Source organism: Entelurus aequoreus, linkage group LG02, assembly GCF_033978785.1.
Source record: "Entelurus aequoreus isolate RoL-2023_Sb linkage group LG02, RoL_Eaeq_v1.1, whole genome shotgun sequence".
NCBI lineage: Eukaryota > Metazoa > Chordata > Actinopteri > Syngnathiformes > Syngnathidae > Entelurus > Entelurus aequoreus.
In genome coordinates, this window is record NC_084732.1 from 50,830,455 (window position 1) to 50,851,354 (window position 20,900).

General features: G+C 41.3%; 1 protein-coding gene across 5 annotated transcripts in view; it reads left to right on the top strand.

Moving 5' to 3' along the window:
• sbf2 (SET binding factor 2) overlaps positions 1-20,900 on the top strand; it is a 259,041-nt gene that overhangs the window by 202,043 nt on the left and 36,098 nt on the right. For all 5 annotated transcript variants that reach the window (XM_062028691.1, XM_062028699.1, XM_062028716.1 and 2 more), the window contains 4 exons: positions 7,078-7,248; positions 7,845-8,116; positions 9,703-9,875; positions 10,125-10,198. In XM_062028691.1, the coding sequence (XP_061884675.1) occupies positions 7,078-7,248; positions 7,845-8,116; positions 9,703-9,875; positions 10,125-10,198 (690 nt within the window). The remainder of the gene's footprint in view (positions 1-7,077; positions 7,249-7,844; positions 8,117-9,702; positions 9,876-10,124; positions 10,199-20,900) is intronic.

Sequence of the window (20,900 nt, forward strand, 5' to 3'; positions counted from 1 at the left end):
CGGTACATGCCTGCACTAACGTTCAGCCGCTTCAGTGACAACATGTACCATCTCTCATTCTTTGCGGTACACATTTGACGTGTGTGATGATGTCCAGTTGATGCTTGAAGAACCTTGATGAACCTCGGGATCATGACCCCTAAAGTTATAAACAATATCTTAGATCCTGATAGCCCTTTTGCTTTTGACTTACAAACAGCAGTTTCTCCTTTCTTGCTTTTTTTGGTGGGTGTTGGCTCCCTTTGTCAACATTCCACCTTTAAATGAGTCAAGTCACTCAGCCATATTGGTCAGATAGTAGTATACTCCCCCTTTCTCCTTCAACTTTACTTCCTTATTTTTTTTCTCCTCCCTCTTCCATTATGTTTCCCCTGACCTGTCTGATTAGTGTCTTTTGAGTGTCTCACTGTATTAAGAAGCGATGACCTGGGTCAAAATGACCTGCACATATCTCGGGATTCAGAAAAACACACCCAGGCTGAGTATAGACAGAATAGACACATTACCGACACTCCCCACACATAAACACACTCACACATCTGCTTTTAGACCCTTTGCATGCAGTATAGGAAGTTGTTCCAGAGCTTCTGAAGGACTATCCAGCTCTTTGTATTGGCGTCTGTTTATGGCAGTTTCATTCATATATTCAATGTCAATGTCTGAGGATATGTGTTTTGTAACTTAAAGGGGACCAATTATGCAAAACTAACTTTTCTTACCTACTACTACCTGTTTTTGTATATTTAGGATCTGCATAAGTCCCGAAAATGTTTAATCAAATCATAGAGGTATTGCAGACATATTTAAAAAACAATCTTGCCTTCCTTCATACTTCCTCCAAATGAACCGTATGGAATTTGCCCAATTTGTGACGTTTTTCCCGCCTGTGACGTCAGCGGATATTTCTATATACTGTATGGTAGAGATTTACCCAAAGAACTTTGCGCGAGTCTGCCTTTGCAGTCCGACGCTGTAGTCAATAAGCTTATTTTTCTCTATCCTCTTGTTGTGGGGTAAACTGGCTCCTACCATGCACATGCATCCTCTGTTGTTGCCATTTCTAATACAAGTAGCGTATAGTTCTAACTTATATATCAGGAGACTCGATATGGAAGCGCTAAAAACTACAACATGGCTAATGAGGAGAAGATGCAGTTGAAGTAGAAGCACATAAATAAGAATGCCTACAAAATGGCGCATCCAGTAGAGCCGGTCAGTGCCTTGAAATAGGTCTGAAAAATAAAATCAATGCAAAATTTGGACAAAATAACCACCATTACATGTTATGTAGGCCACAAGGAGGTGCTTTAAATGTAAAAATTATATATATATTTCACCCCTCTTGCACATATCCCCAGACTTCAGTGACATGCGGTGAACTAAACACCAGGTGAAGAGGCATAGATACTTTTGGAGGGTTTTTTTCTTCTTTTTTTTACTTAAATTCATATCATTGTTGATTTAGGTTGCACATTAAAGCAGTGTTTTTTTTCTTTTTTTTTTACTTAAATTCATATCATTGTTGATTTAGGTTGTCCAGTGTGCCGCGGCACACTGGTTTGCCGTGAGATACAGTCTGGTGTGCCGTGGGAGATTGTCATTTCACCTATTTGGGTTAAAAATATTTTTTGCAAACCCGTAATTATAATCCAACAATTGCGACAACGACTTTTTACTGTCAACTGAGTTTCGTTTTTTAATTATTTCTGCTGGTGGTGTGCCTCCGGATTTTTTAAATGAAAAAAATGTGCCTTGGCTCAAAAAAGGTTGAAAAACACTGCATTAGAGTAACAGGAAAAAGAAGGGAGTTATTCGCTTTCATAAAAACGTTATAATAATGATATTATGATATGATAAATGGGTCGAAAAAGTATTTGATAAAGTTGTTATTGAATACTTTTTGGTCCCATTTGCTTTTAACAAAATAAATCATGTATTGTGAGTGTATCTTACCTTTCTGTATTTGTATCTGAAGCAGCAATAGCTATCCTCGATGAAAACGTACTTTGTGTGATCACATTCGTTTTGTCTTAAAGTCCAGTTTAGATAACTATTTAATCTCGGATACAGTACATAATCCTCCATATTGGTAGACACGTTCATTTAATTGCATTTCATTCCAAGCAATAAAACAATATTTTTGCATTTGAAAAAAAACACCCACAAACGCTGGCTTACTCTAATAAAAATGCCATGTTTGTTATAAATAGTTTTTTTTATTTTTAAAAGGCTGGCTTCCGCTGGAGAGACATGTGTCTGCGAGCTTGAGCGCCCCCACTTCTCCCAGTGTGGCGAGTCAGAGTACTGCTGACAATATATCGCCCCCTACCTTGAGGCAGAGGTACTTGCTGCCTCATGGCCTGCCTTTTCCCCGTGGCAACAAGCACGCACACGCTCAATACTCTGTGTGTGTAGCCGTGGAGGCACCACCTGTGTCTGCCTCACTTTTTGTCTGCTGCGTTATTTTCATCAGGAAACATGGAATTTCCGCGATTTTGACCATGAAAATTATCAAAATATACAGGAACCACACCAAAATCACATAGAAAGCATAGACCAAAAGAGAAATATTGAAACTTATTTTATTTTATTACTTTGTTTTTATATATATATATATGGGCAGCACGGTGGCAGAGGGGTTAGTGCGTCTGCCTCACAATACGAAGGTCCTGAGTAGTCGTGAGTTCAATCCCGGCCTCGGGATCTTTCTGTGTGGAGTTTGCATGTTCTCCCCGTGACTGCGTGGGTTCCCTCCGGGTACTCCGGCTTCCTCCCACCTCCAAAGACATGCACCTGGGGATAGGTTGATTGGCAACACTAAATAGGCCCTAGTGTGTGAATGTGAGTGTGAATGTTGTCTGTCTATCTGTGTTGGCCCTGCGATGAGGTGGCGACTTGTCCAGGGTGTACCCCGCCTTCCGCCCGATTGTAGCTGAGATAGGCTCCAGCGGTAGAAAATGGATGGATGGATACTTTGTTTTTGAACATCTCATGGTTAAGCCACCTGGTGGCAAGGTGAGGCACTGCCTCACTTGCCTCCCCTGACAGTACGTCACTGCCAGACTTGTTGAATAACTTAACATTAGCTTTTAACTAAGCTTTAGTTAAGAGGACATCTTTATTTGAAATATTTCTGACTCCAGATAGTTGGTCCTTTTCATGTCAGATCTCTCCGGAGCCCCTAAAGCAGTGGTTCTTAACCTTGTTGGCGGTACCGAATCCCACCAGTTTCATATGCACATTCACCGAACCCTTCTTTAGTGAAAAATAAAATGTTATTTTTAATTTTTTCAAATTCAAGACAAAGTTATATGTTTTTTTTACTAGTGCACAAAATGAACCGTGCATGCACATCACCTTGTTCAAAGAACAAAACCAACACAGTGCATGAACTCACAACAAATTACACACTTGCAAATCAGATGGAAATTTAGAGGGAACATTGTTTGGGGGTATCCATAATACTTAGACTTAGACTTCCTTTTTATTGTCCTTCAAATGTTAACTTTACAGTACAGATACGCCGATAAGGAGAAGTTTTTATTTACACGATTGATTGATTGATTGATTGAATGAATGAAACTGGTATTAGTAGATTGCACAGTACAGTACATATTCCGTACAATTGACCACTAAATGGTAACACCCGAATAAGTTTTTCAACTTGTTTAATTAAGTCGGGGTCCACGTTAATCAATTCATGAGTCTGGTGTGTCTTGACCGCTGCGGCGGAGGCTCTGCCGAACCCCTGAGGCCGACTCACCGAACCCCTAAGGTTCGATCGAACCCAGGTTAAGAACCACTGCCCTAAAGGGACATGGAGGGAAAAAAATGTTTTGCGAGATCTCGCAAAAGTTTTTTTTCCTATGTCAGTGAACCGGAAGTAAAACAGACACAGCGATGGTGAACCGGAAGTGAAACAAACAAAGCGATGGAGGAGCCTACCCATCATCTGTGGGAGAAGTTTATTGATTTCTATTTTAGTATTGGCCTAACATATAAATACATACAATCATATTATGGTCCCACAACAGAGCACAGATGATGGGTAGGCTCCCGCATGCTCCCACTCCTTCATCGCTGTGTCTGTTTTACTTCCGGTTCACTGACATAAGAAAAAAAACTTTTGTGAGATCTCGCAAAAAGTATTGCGAGAGCTCGCAAAAAGTATTGCGAGAGCTCGCAAAAAGTATTGCGAGATCTCGCAAAAGTATTGCGAGATCTCCCAAAACATCCATGTCCCTTTAGGGCAGCGTTTCTCAAAGTGTGGGGCGCGCCCCACTGGTGGGGAATAGAGACATCACTGGTGGGGCGCGAGGAAAGGGAGGAAATTTCACTTTAATTTTTATTTTTATTTTTTATTATTATATTCTTAAATTTTTTTTTTTTACTATGCTTTCATTTTCTATACACACTGTAAATCACTTTGTGATTCTGTCTGTGAAATCCGCTATATAAATAAATGTAAATTACTTATTTTTCCTGTAGGCTTTACATTTCTAGGTAGGAGCGAAAGTTTGACAGACATAGCAACAGTAACTAATGGGTGCGGGGCTAAGCGGAAGCTTTGTGAATGGCGAGGCACTGTGCGAGGATTTGCTGTTTTGCAAATACATAAAAAATAGAGCCACTGCTGATGAGCTGTTCAAGATAATGGGCAGTTTCCTCAAAGAACACGACCTTAAATGGGAAAACTGTGTGGGCTTTTGCTCTGGTGGCGCACAGACCATGGCAAAGTCAAGAAACGGGCTGCAGGCTCTAATAAAGAGGGTTGCGCCAAATGCGCATTGGACACACTGTGTGTCATTCACCGGGAAGCACTCGCGTCAAGGCAGCTCAGCCCCGAACTCAATGAGGTTTTAACAGTGGCAGTGTCAAGCCTGCAACCGCGATTTGAAAAGCTGTGCAATGTAAAACAGGCTCATTGCAGCCACTAATGCTGGAGTACTGTAAAACTCATGTTCACTTGCCCTGTCTTGCCAAATGCATATAGCTCCTCCTTTTTTTTTTCAAAGATTGCAAAGTGGCACTTTTATTTTTATTTATTATTGAACTTGATGCAAGTTATTCGATTTATTATTGAACTTGATGCAAGTTATAACACTTTTTTTGATTTATTATTGAACTTGGTGCAAGTTATAACACTTTTGTTTTATTTATTATTGAACTTGATGCAAGTTATTTGATTTATTATTGAACTTGATGCAAGTTATAACACTTTTATTTGATTTATTATTGAACTTGTTGCAAGTTATAACACTTTTTTTGATTTATTATTGAACTTGATGCAAGTTATAACACTTTTTTTTATTTATTATTAAACTTGATGCAAGTTATAACACTTTTGTGTTATTTATTATTGAACTTGATGCAAGTTATTTTATTTGATATTGAGCTTGATGCAAGTTATACCACAGCTGCACAGTTATTTTATTTATTATTGAACTTGATGTTATTTTATGTTATTGAGTTTGAATGTATAAAACTTGTAATCTTGTTATGTGGATTATGGAAAAGGACAAAAAACACTCCCATTATCAATCTGGTCCTGTTTAATATAAATCACATGTTTCATACAATATACAGTATACACTGTAGTAAATGGACCTTCTCCATACCTCCATCAGTTTACAAAATGTAGAAGGAAAAATACATTTAAAAAAGGCTGAAGCAGGAACACAATGTTTTAGATTCTTTGTTTAGCTGGGGCGAATTTACGACCACTTTGTATTACGTAGAGTTGTACATTTCTGCGTAACACATTGCATCAGCATAAGGAATTGTTCTGTCCATCTCTTTTTCTCGGAAAGTAATTTCTCTGTTGCTTATGTAACAGAAGAAACGCATAATACATTGGTTGTTGGAGTGGCTCCAGGCCCATCATACTGATAATGAAGCTGATTTAATTCTGCTTGTTTGTAAATCATTCAAAAAATTCAACTGGCGGCCCAAGGGCCAAATCCGGCCTGGAAATGACACCAGATCGGCCCGCGAGTTAAGTTCAAAATGCTTGGAAGAGACTAACATATTTGCAGCAGATTCCTAAAAAGTTCTCCTGTTGTATACTGTAGATAGGGTTATTTTTAGTAATTCTGACAAAATTAATAGACAAAAATCAAATGTCTACTGTAGAGGATGCTGGTTCTCAGTAATATACAAAGTAAGGATTATAGTGAAGGGAGAAGCCGGCCCCCAGCTCTTAGCTTAATGGAGATGTAGCCCCTAGAACAATGAAGTTGAATAGCCATGTTGTAAACACTGTACAACAACTAATTAGGAAATAATCGCTGAAGTGAACATGAAAATCTCGGCATTGGGTCTAATTCTGGGGTGAAAGAAGTCAGAGGTTAATCTTCCCTGGTATTTACATTGTGACGACATTGACATGGACAACGTTTTGTCTCACAATAGTATGTTTTAAAGGGTTCTTCTACATCACATTGTAGTGTTCCACTGTCAGCCAGATTTAATGCCTGAAGCCGAGCATCACACATTCCCTTCCCGGTTTGTTTGTGCAATCAGCAGGTGCTTTAGTCTTCAGGCCACACTTTTTAAAGACATTAGCACTGTTTCGAAATACCCCAGATTTTGAAAGACCACTTACACATCCTTATATTTCCACAGGTTACAATTCAGTGATTGATTTCACTTTTAAGTCATTGCGGATTTGATTCCCGTTTTTTCACTTCTTTTAGGCATGAACAGCTGTCAGTGTCACCACAGATAAAGTAAATTAGATACTGTATGTGGATGCACGAGATAACACCAATCATCTTCCATGTTTTTAATACATGATTAAATAGATATAGTCAGCTTTTTGTATAATTGGTTCGGACAAAAACATTATCTGGTTCTTAGGAATGAATAGCTGTACTGCATGTATTTTTGTACTGCGTCTGGATTAGTTAGGGTACCCTAAACATACTGTACATATTCTTAATCACCAAAATAACAAATATATTTAAATTTTTATTCTCAGTAATAACATCTTTTGAATCCTGTAGTTGCTGTAATGTGAAAAATAACCAATCAAAGAATGTGCGTAACGTGTCGTTAATGTAGGTATTTTTTTTGCAGAAACTGGTTGCTGGGGTGAACCAATTTGCTTACACCTGTATTCAAGACCACCCCATTTGGACCAACCAGCAGTTTTGGGAGGCCACTTTCTACAGCGAGGTCCAAAACCAGATCCGAGCCCTTTATCTCAACACACCTGAGGAAAAGTGGGGCATTGCTGCCAGAATGAAGGTAAGAAATATTGTGCTTGTTTGCATAAGACACTCTCAAATCTGATTTTTTTTCCACCAATGACTTGGAAGCTCTACCGTTTTCTTTTATCGCCAGCGACAACTTTTAACAACTATAATGTCAAAGATCCAAACTTTTGTGTGCACATCACCTACTACTACTACCGCAGGAGAAAGGGGCAGTGTGAGAAGTAATGCATTTGGATGACACAAGACAGCTCCCTAAACCTGGCCACTCTAAACATGACTGTTTAGGGAGGGCTTTAGGTGTGTTCTAATCATTGATCCTTTAGATTAGACATGTTAAGACACATATAAGTTGTTTAATTCTGTAGTACAAATAAAATAAAAAGGATCATGTGTTTTATTTATCTAAATATATTTTTTACTTGTTTACAACAAAACTACGGAAGAGTTTGCAGCATTTGAGTGTTGCATTTCAAACAATCTAGCTTTGTAAGTTAATTGCTTAGTTAACAAAAGCAGACATGTAAAATACATAATACACTACTTTCAACTGTTTCATACTGACCAGCTATCTGATTTAGTAATAGCAGCAAGTATGGGAGTCCAAAAAAATTACATTGAACATTTCAGGATGTGGGCACAGTGCCTGTGGCGGACAGAGGAGAGAATCAGACGGCTATGGACCTGGCTGCCGAGCAGCTGCGCTTGTGGCCAAGTCTGAGCAAAGAGAAGCAGCAGGAGCTGGTGAAGAACGAGGAGAGCACCGTGTTCAGCCAGGCCATCCACTATGCCAGCCTCATGGTCTATCTTCTTGTTCCTTTGGACACAAGCAAGAACAAATTGCTTCGCAACACGCCTGCCACTGATTGGGAAAGCGGAAGCAACAGCATCGTTACCAACAGGTCAGCATACAAAGGTTTCACTAGCTGAAGTCTAGTGCATTGCTGATTTTAAAGTATTATTGAGTATGTTGAGATTTGAGTACCTATTGAAGTTTAATATATAAAATATGTCAGTGTATTAAGTATTTTAAGAGCATAGGAAGTGTTTATAAATGTTTGAACGCTGTATAGAGTGTGTGAAGGGCTTATAAAGACATTAAATTATTTTTAATATTCATATAAATCATAAAATAAAAAGTGTCCCTTCTTTTAAAAAAAAATCCTTACCATGGTGGGATCCTAAACATAACCTCTGCTATTATTAAAAATCAGAATCAGAAATCAGAAATACTTTATTAATCCCCGAGGATAAATTAAGAAAATTAAGAGAAAACACGGTACGTTATTTTGTGATGTTAAATTGATGTGTTAAACTGATAGGTAATGTGTTGTGTCTCCAATCACTGGTTGCTGTAGTATTGAGTATTGTTGAATACATGTAAGGTACATTCACCAGTGTTATTTAGAAGAGGTCTTAACAGTAATATCTCCTGGTTTGGATGGGTATGTGTTCCAGTGTCAAAGTGATGAGAAGTATGTGTTTGGGTGGAGGTAATGGAAGTCACTCACGTGTGCCAAATAGTACTCAATATGTTTTCCGTGTCCTGTTCGCATTCAGTCTGAGCTGCTCTCGAGACATTGCTACTGCACAAAGTAACGCAACCTTCAGCCCTTTGGGTGTCATCAATAAGCCTGTTCTGTACTCAACCCAAACCAAACAATCACTCGGATTTCTCCTGTGCACTGGGAAATAAATATTTTTTGAAGAGGCTAGTTTGTTGCCAAAAACACTGAGGAGAACACAATGTTCGCATATTATGTGCATGGTATCTACAGTTTCTTCCCCCAGATGTCAGTATTTGATTCTTAAAACTCCCTTAATATGTAACATTTTATTATTTGTTTAAAATTTAAGAGAGGACCGCTAAGAATTTGTTTATGTATATATTTGCTCTTATTTGTTTTTAGGGCCCGAGCAGCGGCGCACTGCAAGGGCCCTAATGAAATTGTTGTTTTTTTAGGATTGTTATTATTCTCCCCGTTTCAACGACTTTTTGAAGCCCTTGTTATGCTTTTTCATTTTAACTCCAAACGTGTTTGTTTTTAAGGACATTTGGACCCTGCCACTCACTAGTGAGGATTTAAGACGGCAGTTTACTTCATGTGAAACATTTCCAACGGACAATAGATTAATCCCAGCAATACACATCATAAAAATGGATTAACTCGCTGGAATATAAAGACAATATAACATGCATCCATGAACGTGGATGCATATGCAAAAGTGCAATATATATCTGTACAGTATCAGTAATCTATTTATTTATATCTGCACCTTATTGCTTTTTTATACTACCATGAGCTAATGCAACAAAAATGTGTGCTTATCTGTACTGTAAAGTTAAAATTTGAATGACAATAAAAAGGAAGTCCAAGTCTAGTCTACACGTTGCATGTGCCAGGCTCGCTGCTAACTTTTGTCAACACAGCTCCTGCTTCTCCCCTTGGATATTCATGCTTTTCATCACATCATTTACCGTTTATAGCATCGCCGGCAGCGTTGCTGAGAGCTTTGACACAGAAAGTGGGTTTGAGGATTCGGAGAACAGCGACGTGGCCAACTCGGTTGTCAGATTTGTGGCTCGCTTCATTGACAAAGTGTGTACAGAGAGCGGCGTAACCCAGGAACACATCAAGAACCTCCACAGCATGATCCCAGGTATGTCACGCACCGTGTTCATTCACGCAGCTGCTGTCCTAATTCCCACAGCTTTGTGCAGTGTAACTCCTGCTGGTGTGTATTCTCAGTAACACATCTGAGCTGATTAACTCCTGTTAAATGTCCTTAAATCCTCTAAATACACACGCTGGTTGTGTGACTGTGTGTAAGTACATGTTCCTGTACCCCTTCTGTGTGTGCACTGGTATGCTGGCTGCCAGGTAATTGACCTCATCCTCTGACCCACAGGCATAGTTGCCATGCAAATAGAGGCTCTTGAGGCAGTTCACAGGGAGAGCAGGAGATTACCACCCATTCAGAAGGTGAGAAATACTCAATATTGCATGGCATGACCCTGGAAATGTCTTCGATAAATGTACTAGTATAACATTTTATGAAATGTGGCTCAGTCTGAACCAATGCTCCTAAGACTGCCCCAACACAATTAAATACTATTAAAAAAAAAAGACAAAATTAAGAAAAATACATTAATACATCATAACAGCAACCAACAAGAAGAGTATGAATATCAAAAGAAATGTTTCCAACATTAGGCAAAATAAATCGAGAGTAGTAGTGAAGTGGGAATTAAGATAGGTTAAATAAACTGGTGGCAAATAAATCTGACTAATACCACACAGTTGTGAATTCAACACTTTTAGCTTTTATTCTGTTTCCTGCGAGTGTGCAGCAAGTTAAAGACTGTGTTCTTGTAAATATGTGACTCGGTATTTTGAACCCTGCTGTACTTTTACTATTCCTGCCAAAGCATGGTAATCCTTGTTGAACGCACTTGTACACACAGACAAACAGCATCCCAGTACTGCCTTGCGACCAACCTGGAAGCTGTGGTGAGCTGTCTGCTGAACTTTGTGGCTCATTCCAAGCTGGATTGCTAGCTGCAAGAAGCATGCCAAATACTAAAAAGTATCCAAACAACAATAACACCGGCCTCATGACGAGTCAGAGTATTTGTAATGGCAGCACTGATTTTTGAAAAGAAAATGCAAGGAATGCATTTAATATGCAATCTAATACCTCTTTAAAACCTCTGACCGGGTTTGAACAGGGTTATTGGACCAATGTTCAACTCTAGCAAACTGAGTGAGTCAGCAAGAGGATATCTCGAGGTCCCAGTTAACTCTCTGAATGAGAGTGATTGGCGTTGCTTGACACATTCAATGGGCAACTGACTGTACTACATATACACAGAATGTGACCAACATGGTAAGCTGGTACAGTTGTCTTTTTCTCCCTACACAATAAGGGCCTGATCTACTACGATCCAAATAACGCGCTCAGCAGCATGTGGAAACTATAACATTTTGTGTACTATTAGTGGGCATGTTGCGTGTGATCTACTAAGACCGCATGTATATTTGATAACAAGTGCAAAAGTGGGACATTACCTTATTTAAATTAAGTTTTTACCTGTACTACCGGCTAGATATGGGAATCTTTGGGCACCTCACAATTCGATTCAGATTCTTGGGGTGACTATTCGATTCTGAAGCAATTCTCAATTCAACACGATTCGTGTAATATACTGTATTATTTGGTGTATAAATTTAATACAACCTTTTCAAAAAGCTCCTCTTGGCTGCTGTTGTATGACATAGACGTGCAGTGTTGGCCTAAAAAACGTTTTTTTTTTGTTTTTTTTCTTTTATTATATTTTACTTACAAAAATCAGAGAATGTTAGTTAATCTAATTATTAACTAACATTCTGTGATAAATTTTAGTTTGTCACATCTATTTGAAAATAAAGCAACTCCAACCTAATCCTATCTTTACAATACTTTAGAAGTTTACAAAGCAATTGAGAAGACATACAAATACAAAACTAAACATTTTATAAAAGCAACTGTATCAGTAATAATATCAATATTAGTTGTTAAATGTTTTTAATCAAAACATATATTCTTAAAAAGTGTGTATTTATGAATATTTTTTTAAAGAAATTCTCGAAAATTATGGATTGATTTAGAATCAGAATAAATAAAAATCGCAATTTAGATGTGAATTGACCTTTGAGCACCCCTACTGCCAGCATTGTGCCCATGAACACACTCATTTCCCTCCACATTCACGTTATGCTCTCCAGCCTGTGCTGTTTTGCAGTGTTAAACAAGAAGCACATCTACAACATGTACCACCTTTTCTGCCATATACTATTGCAGGGGTCACCAACCTTTTTGAAACCAAGAGCTACTCTTTGGGTACTGATTAATGCGAAGGGCTACCAGTTTGATACACACTTAAATAAATTGCCAGAAATAGCCAATTTGCTCAATTTACCTTTAACTCTATGTTATTATTAATAATTAATGATATTTACACTTAATTGAACGGTTTAAAAGAGGAGAAAACACGAAAAAAATGACAATTAAATTTTGAAACATAGTTTATCTTCAATTTTGACTCTTTAAAATTCAAAATTCAACCGAAAAAAAGAAGAGAAAAACTAGGTAATTCGAATCTTTTTGAAAAAATAAAAAAAATAATTTATGGAACATCATTAGTAATTTTTCCTGATTAAGATAAATTTTAGAATTTGGATGACATGTTTTAAATAGGTTAAAATCCAATCTGCACTTTGTTAGAATATATAACAAATTGGACCAAGCTATATTTCTAACAAAGACAAATCGTTATTTCTTCTAGATTTTCCAGAACAAAAATTTTAAAAGAAATTCAAAACACTTTGAAATAAGATTTAAATTTGATTCTACAGATTTTCTAGATTTGCCAGAATAATTTTTTTGCATTTTAATCATGAAAAGTTTGAAGAAATATTTCACAAATATTCTTCGTCGAAAAAACAGAAGCTAAAATGAAGAATTAAATTAAAATGTATTTATTATTCTTTACAATAAAAAAATTAATTTACTGGAACATTGATTTAAATTGTCAGGAAATAAGAGGAAGGAATTTAAAAGGTAAAAAGGTAAATGTGTTTAAAAATCCTAAAATCATTTTTAAGGTTGTATTTTTTCTCTATAATTGTTTTTCTGAAAGTTATAAGAAGCAAAGTAAAAAAAAAATGAATTTTTTTAAACAAGTGAAGACCAAGTCTTTAAAATATTTTCTTGGATTTTCAAATTCTATTTGAGTTTTGTCTCTCTTAGAATTAAAAATGTCGAGCACAGCGAGACCAGCTTGCTAGTAAATAAATAAAATTTTAAAAATAGAGGCAGCTCACTGGTAAGTGCTGCTATTTGAGCTATTTTTAGAACAGGCCAGCGGGCTACTCATCTGGTCCTTACGGGCTACCTGGTGCCCGCGGGCACCGCGTTGCTGACCCCTGTACTATTGCAATTAAGACAGACTATTCTGCACTCTGCAGGAAAGCAGTGGACCCAACATTCAAGCGTCTGGAATGATCCAAACGCAAGAAAATTCATGTTGTAAGCCGTTTTTTCATATAGGTGATATATTATATTTACTAATTGAAAAATCAAACCTCTTTGTAAGGAAGGGATAGTAGTTCTTTTAGAGTTGGGACACGATGGACAGATTCCGGCCAGAGAATCCTTTAATCATCTTTATTGTTGATTTAAATGTGTATGGTTTTGTGTGTGTGTGTGTGTGGTCTCTGTCGCCATCTAAAGGCCAAACTCCGCCATCGCAGTTGCAATGACGTTAAATAAACTACACGTGAATGTAAACGCCGTCAACGAGACTAATTATCTCTCAATCGACCCAAAAAACAACTGATCTTAGCATACAATGCACCAAACATTTGCAGAAGTAGCAAGGCACGACATTCAGTTCAAATGCTGTAACAGTATGTGACAAAACTTACATTTAGTCGTCAACGCACACAAGGCTGGCTGCCACCACTGATTGAAACCGGCTATTTTGACAAAGACGTGCTTTAAAGGGGAAATGACGTCACAGATTGACCTATCAACTTAAAGGCATAGGAACATCACAAAACTGGTTAAAGGCACACAATAGGCTTTCGTACACAGCCGCCCCCAACTGTCCGTATGGCAGTTGGAACTAGAAGAAAGTCTATGAGGTAGTGTCCTCGTCATCAAGAGGTGGAAGCATGATCAGTCGGGCGACTGGGCGAAGGTAGGTGCGATTCTTCACTTGTACTCTGGCAGTCCGGACCCGTCCATCTGCTCCTGGATGTGTCTGAGTGATCCGTCCTACAGGCCACGATCCTCGGGGGAGTTGAGGATCCACTATCAAGACAACTTGACCGGCCAAAAGGGTCTTGCCATCGTTCCTCCACTTGTTACGTTCTTGAAGCCCTGGCAGGTAATGCTGGATGAAAGATGACCAGAAGTGATCTGCTAGGACTTGGCTGTGCCTCCAACGTCTTTTTCCGAGACCACAGGGATCGTAGATTGCTTGAGGTAGAGATGAATCGTGACGGCCCATAAGAAGGAGATTGGGCGTGACTGGGTCTGGGTCTGAGGCGTCCGAAGACAGGTAACCAAGAGGTTTAGCATTCATTATGCCTTCAACCTCTATCAATGTTGTCAGTAATACTGGTTCAGGGACTGTTTGGTCTTTGAGAACAACTCTGAGTGCTGTCTTAATGGATTTTACTTCTCTCTCCCATGTGCCCCCAAAATGTGGTGCGCTTGGAGGATTGAATCGGAATGAAATCTGGTGCTCTGCAAGTTGCTCTCTCAACTGTGGTTCCATTGAAGCAACTGCTTCACGTAATTCACGTTCTCCACCAACAAAGTTGGTACCATTGTCCATGAGGAGTTCAAAGGGTTTGCCGCGTCGTGAGATTAATCTTCTTAAGGATAGCAGGAATGCATCCGTATCAAGATTCTCCAGTAGTTCCAAGTGTACAGAACGAGTTGTCATGCACTTATAGATAATACCCCATCGTTTCTCTGTGCGGCGCCCAATTTTCACTTGGAGAGGTCCAAAGCAATCAACTCCAGTTGAATAGAAAGGTGGCTTATGAAGTCGCAGTCGAGCAGGGGGATAATCAGCCATTTTAGGAATGTCAGGCTTGGCTTTCCAACGACGACATTCTAGACATGTATACTGATGTTTCCGTATTGCTTCTCTGCCCCTTAAGATCCAAAATCTACGTCGTATTTCAGCAAGAACTCTTTCTGGGCCAGGGTGCAACAGTACTTCATCATGTTCCTTTATGACAAGCTTTGTCACATGGTGGCTTGGATCCAAGATTATAGGGTGGATTCCCTCCCAATCTAAACTCTCCGCATGCCGCAACCGTCCACCAACTCTGAGTAATCCTGTGGCTCCTTCATATTCTGGTGAAAGTGATGCAAGTCGACTGTCTGAAGGCAGAGACCGTCCAGCCTTGAGCGCTCTCAACTCTTCTGGGAAACAATCTCCTCGAACCCTTTGCAATATAAGTTTTTCGGCTTGCAGAAAATCCACGGCGGAAGGTGGGGATGAAGCACCAGCATCAGCCGCCCCATGAAGGGAGCTAGCTGTCTCTTGTAGAAGCTGTTTCCATGTGGAGAACTTACTGAAATCAGTAAGCTGAGTGGATGAAGCACAGGAAATAGTTCCAACGAAGGCGGATTTCCTTAGCTCTGTGGCATCCGGTTCCAGTTCAGATGAAGGCAAATTGGGCCACTCATTTTCTGGCAGGTAAAGGAAGTGCGGGCCCTTATTCCAGCGGTGCTCTTGGATCATTTCCTGCAGGGTGAGTCCACGAGTGATATCGTCTGCTGGATTATTCAGAGAATCAACATAACGCCACTGGGTGGGGTTTGTTAGGGTTTGAATTTCGGTGATGCGAGTCCCCACAAATACTTTGAAGCGACACGATTCTAAACCCCCCCCCCCCCCCCTAGGGGGGGTTACCCACATATGCGGTCCTCTCCAAGGTTTCTCATAGTCATTCACCGACGTCCCACTGGGGTGAGTTTTTCCTTGCCCGTATGTGGGCTCTGTACCGAGGATGTCGTTGTGGCTTGTACAGCCCTTTGAGACACTTGTGATTTAGGGCTATATAAATAAACATTGATTGATTGATTGATTTGATCCAGTGCAGCACGGTCGTTGAGTCTGACCATAGCGTGATGCGATCTGAAGGGACACCGAGCTCTGTCTCTATCACTTTGGCCAGCTGTGCTCCTGTAAGTGCAGCACTGAGCTCTAGTCGCGGGATGGACAGTTGCTTTTTCGGTGAAACTCGTGATCTGGCCAACACGAAAGACACATGGGTGTGCTGATTGTCATCTACTGACTGCATAAAGGCCACTGACCCATAGGCGCGCTCGGAGGCATCGCAGAAGATGTGAATATGTCTGGTTGAAGTGAGAGTGTTCACAGTAAAAGGTACATAGGAACGGGGCACCTTAAATTGTTGTAAAGTGGGAATCTCACGTACCCAGGTTGACCACTTGTCAAGGAGATCTGCAGGCTGGATCTGGTCGTCCCAGCCGAGGTTGGACTTCCACATATCTTGGATGAGCACCTTACACCGAGTGGTAAATGGTACAATGAATCCTAGGGGGTCATAAAGCTTGGCCAGGACACTGTAGACATTTCGAAGAGTGGCAGCTGATGATTCTGTTGTGTGACGGTTGAAACTCAGCGTGTCATTCAAACAATCCCAGCATAGTCCAAGAGTGGGTTCGTGGAGGTTATCACTTGCTTTGGATAACCACAGCTCACTAGTTGCTGATCGTGCATCAGGTGGTAGATGGGCCACAACTTCTGGCATGTTGCTAGCCCACTGTCGGATCTCGAAACCTCCCTTGCTAAGAAGTTCACGCAGAGTGTCAATGAGAGCTTTGGCTTCTTCAACCTTACTCAGACTGTGGAGGCAATTATCCACATAGAAGGAGTGCTCAACCACTTGCATGAGCAGATAGTCTGGTGGCTCATAGTCCCTGACGTGCTGCTGTAAGGCGTACACTGCACAACAGGGGCTGCAGGTTGTTCCGAAAGGTGGGACCTGCCATTCAAAGATCTGCGCTCTAGATTCCCTGTCCATGTTCCGCCACAGGAATCGAAGGAGTGGTTTATCATGGTCAAGTAAGCGGATCTGGTGAAACATTGACTTGATATCCCCGCTAATGGCTATTGCATGACATCGGAACCGCAAGAGGACCCCAATCATAGTAGGGCCCAACGTTGGTCGAGGGAGGAGATGATCATTCAAAGACTGGCCATTGTAGGAGAAAGAACAGTTGAAGACCACTCTGTCTTTCCCATTGTGGTGCACCATATGATGTGGTACGTACCACGACTCAGTACTCTTTGCTGCCTCCTCTGAAGGAATCTCGGCAACGTATCCTGTTTTGATAAGTTTGTCCATCTCTCTACGATAAGAGGTTGCAAGGTGAGGGTATTTGGCCAACCTGCGTTCAATGCTGCGCAAGTTTGGCATTACGGCATCTGAGGATGCACATAGCATAGTGCTTGGCTGGCGACGTAACAGGGGTGTCGCGTAGCGCTGGATACCATCAACAGGTACACGCTTAGAGTCAGTCTGTAAAAGAGAGAGACCTTGTTGGTCTTGCTTGGAACGAGATGCAATCTTCTCGCTGACGTAAGGGAGAGTATCGATCTGCCAGAGACGTTCCACATTCTTGAAAAGTTCGGTATATGGGGATTCAGTGGTAACGTGCAGACAGGAAGGCTGATGGGAAGATGCATAAATCACAGACGGACCTTGTAGGGACCAGCCTAGGTTGGTACAGACTGCTATGGGGCCGCCAGATGGGCCTGCTCGCACCGGCTCTGTAGGAGCAAGAAGCTGGGACATATCAGAACCTATGAGGAGTAGCGGTTGCGCTCGATGGATAGGCAGCAAAGGAAGGTCTTTGAGGTGCTCGTAGCGTTTTTGGAGGGCCGCTACTGGATATGTGTGCTGAGATAGGCTCAGATTCTCAGCTGTGAAGGCATTTTTAATCCAATACTTCTTGCTTGGCTTGAAGATGGGGGAGACTTGAAGGCTGACTGACGAACCATTGAGCACTTTCACTTCTTGTTGAACAGTTCTCAGGTGAAGGGTTTCAGGATGCTTAGCAAGTTGTAGTTGCTCTACTGCATAGGGGAGGATGAGTGTTCTCTCAGAACCATCATCGAGCACAGCAAATGTCTCTAGAGTGCGGTCTCCATTTTGTAAGAGCACTTTAACAACTTTCAGCAAAACTCTTTGAGGGCTTCGAGGCTGTTCCAGGTAGACTGTGGGATTTTGGTTACTCATCATCAGGACTTGTTGAGATGACTCTTGGATCGTGTCATGCAGTACTGTGACGTGCGTCTCTTTGCATAAGTTACAAGGGCGTTTAAGCGTACATGCTGCAGCTTTGTGGCCACGACCGCACTTCCAACATCTGTTACCTTCTTGGATCCACTTAGTAATCTCACTGGTATTCAGTTTCTTGAAGTCCAGGCATGAGTTGAGGTAATGCTCCTTAATGTTGCAAAATGGACAATAAGGACTAGGTTTAAAGGGTTGTGACTTTGTCAGATTGGTGCTCTGGCTGCTACCGGTTTCACCAGAACATAAGAGAATTGATGCTGTCCTTTGTTTGGGCCATGGACTATTATAATCCCTCTTGGCAGGAGGAGGCCCCGGGTTGTAGAGGTGAGTGACTCGGCTGGCGAGGCGCTTAGCTTGAGCTTTAACTTGAAGCCAGGATGCCAGGTCGGGCAGGGTGTAAGTTTGGTTGGTACCTGGCTGTAGAATGCCTCGACAAAGACAGTATTCCATAAATCCGTCTCGGTGAGCAGGAGGCATTTTACTTATGAGGCGGTCAACGTGAGAACCACATTTGAGCTCGCATCCAAGGGGTCCCTCTAAAGTCCGCAGCATACCAACTAAGGTCTGAACTGAGAGAGCGAAGGTGTCGAAAGCTTCTGTATCCCCCACTCTGATGGCTGGTGAGTTCAGGATAGCTCCTAGTTCACTCTGTACTAGTTGTCTAGGCTGGCCATATTTGTCTTGTAGAGCCCCTAGCACAGCCGTGTACGGGTTTGGGTCATACATGAATGACTTGGCTAACTGCAGAGCGTTAGGGAGTTTGAGCTGATTTAGTAGAACTTGATATTTGTATTGCTCGCTCAGGTGAGGATGACTATTCATCAAGTTCTCTAACGCCATCTTGAGTAGGGCGAAATCACTTTCCCGGCCACTCTCAAACCTTGGAAGTACTGGTTTGGGAATGCCATAGGATGTAGCGATCAGCGTCTCGATGCCCGGGTAGGACCAGGGTGGTGCTGCCGGGGTAGGAGTAGCAGATGGTAATGTGTATTGAACATACTGCCCAGCAGGAGGAGGTGCACCAGCTGGAACTGGTGGTTGTGGCACAAAAGTTTGCATGGTTTGTGGCACTGCGGCTGCATGTGTCATTGTTGATGCATAACTAGATGTGGGAAAGACTGGCATATGTTGACTTGTGAAAGACACAGATGCAGGAGCTGTAGTGGGGGCTACTAAAGTCGGGACACAAGTTTTTGCACCTTGGACAGGAATGGGAATCGTTGTCAATGGCTGTGTAATCGGGATAGCGGCAGCGGATTTCATTGGAGTTATTGATGGGAGCTGAAGCATGTCAGCAGCGGGCGGAGCTGACGTTGTTGACATTGCATCATCTTCAGACTCTGACAGGAAAGACTTGACAATACGGGCAATGTGTAAGTCTTTCTCCAGTTTCTTTAAGCGTCTGCGCCGTTCCATTTCCCTTGCCATATTCTCCTTGGCAAGGTGAGCATCCTCTTGTAGTCTTTGTCCTTCTTTAGCTTGTGCATCCAATCTCTTCGCCTTCAAGTCAGCTTTCCTTTTCTCCTCTATTTCTTGCTGTAGGTCAGCAAGCTCCAAACCTTTAATTCGCTCCTCTAGGGCAGCTGTTTGAACATCCGGAATATTTTGGAGCAGTTGAAGCCCATGCGATCGCCGAGAGGATCGACGTGAAGAAGCAGATGACTGGTACTCTGACGCACTCCTAGCTCTGGTTGGCCTTGCTTCACCGTGTTGTCCTACTGGTAGTGAGGAGATTTGGGCAGCAGGCAGTTGAGAGGGAAGGAGGGTGACATCGTAAGGGGCCAAATGCTGTGGTAGTCGAATGTCTCTCTTTGGCCTGACAGAGGGCTGGTGATCAGCAGGTGATGACTCCATAGTGTCTGATGGTGGAACTCTATCCGGCTCGAAGGACCAATGTAAGGAAGGGATAGTAGTTCTTTTAGAGTTGGGACACGATGGACAGATTCCGGCCAGAGAATCCTTTAATCTTCATAATTGTTGATTTAAATGTGTATGTGTGTGTGTGTGTGTGTGTGTGTGTGTGTGTGTGTGTGTGTGTGTGTGTGTGTGTGTGTGTGTGTGTGTGTGGTCTCTGTCGCCATCTAAAGGCCAAACTCCGCCATCGCAGTTGCAATGACGTTAAATAAACTACACGTGAATGTAAACGCCGTCAACGAGACTAATTATCTCTCAATCGACCCAAAAAACAACTGATCTTAGCATACAATGCACCAAACATTTGCAGAAGTAGCAATACACGACATTCAGTTCAAATGCTGTAACAGTATGTGACAAAACTTACATTTAGTCGTCAACGCACACAAGGCTGGCTGCCACCACTGATTGAAACCGGCTATTTTGACAAAGACGTGCTTTAAAGGGGAAATGACGTCACAGATTGACCTATCAACTTAAAGGCATAGGAACATCACAAAACTGGTTAAAGGCACACAATAGGCTTTCGTACACTCTTTGAGAGAGAAAAGAACGCAAGCAGACACCAAAACGCTTCAATTCAGTTGCTTTAAATCAGCCCCTTAAGTCATCCAGCAGCTATAAAATTATATTGCTGAATAGACGATATGTCTATTATCATTTATTTCTGCAGACAGTCCATATACTGACATGCACACATAAGATGAAAACTTATTTTTCTAGCTGTCTTTGCAGCGTGCTCGCCTCTTCTTCTCACAGTCATGTGGGCGTAACTGTCAGTTTGCACATAAATGCAAAATAGCGCCCCCCACTACAGTTTTAGTCTAAATGATATTGCATGTGCTAAATGATTATATTTGCATTATATCTTCTAGGGCTG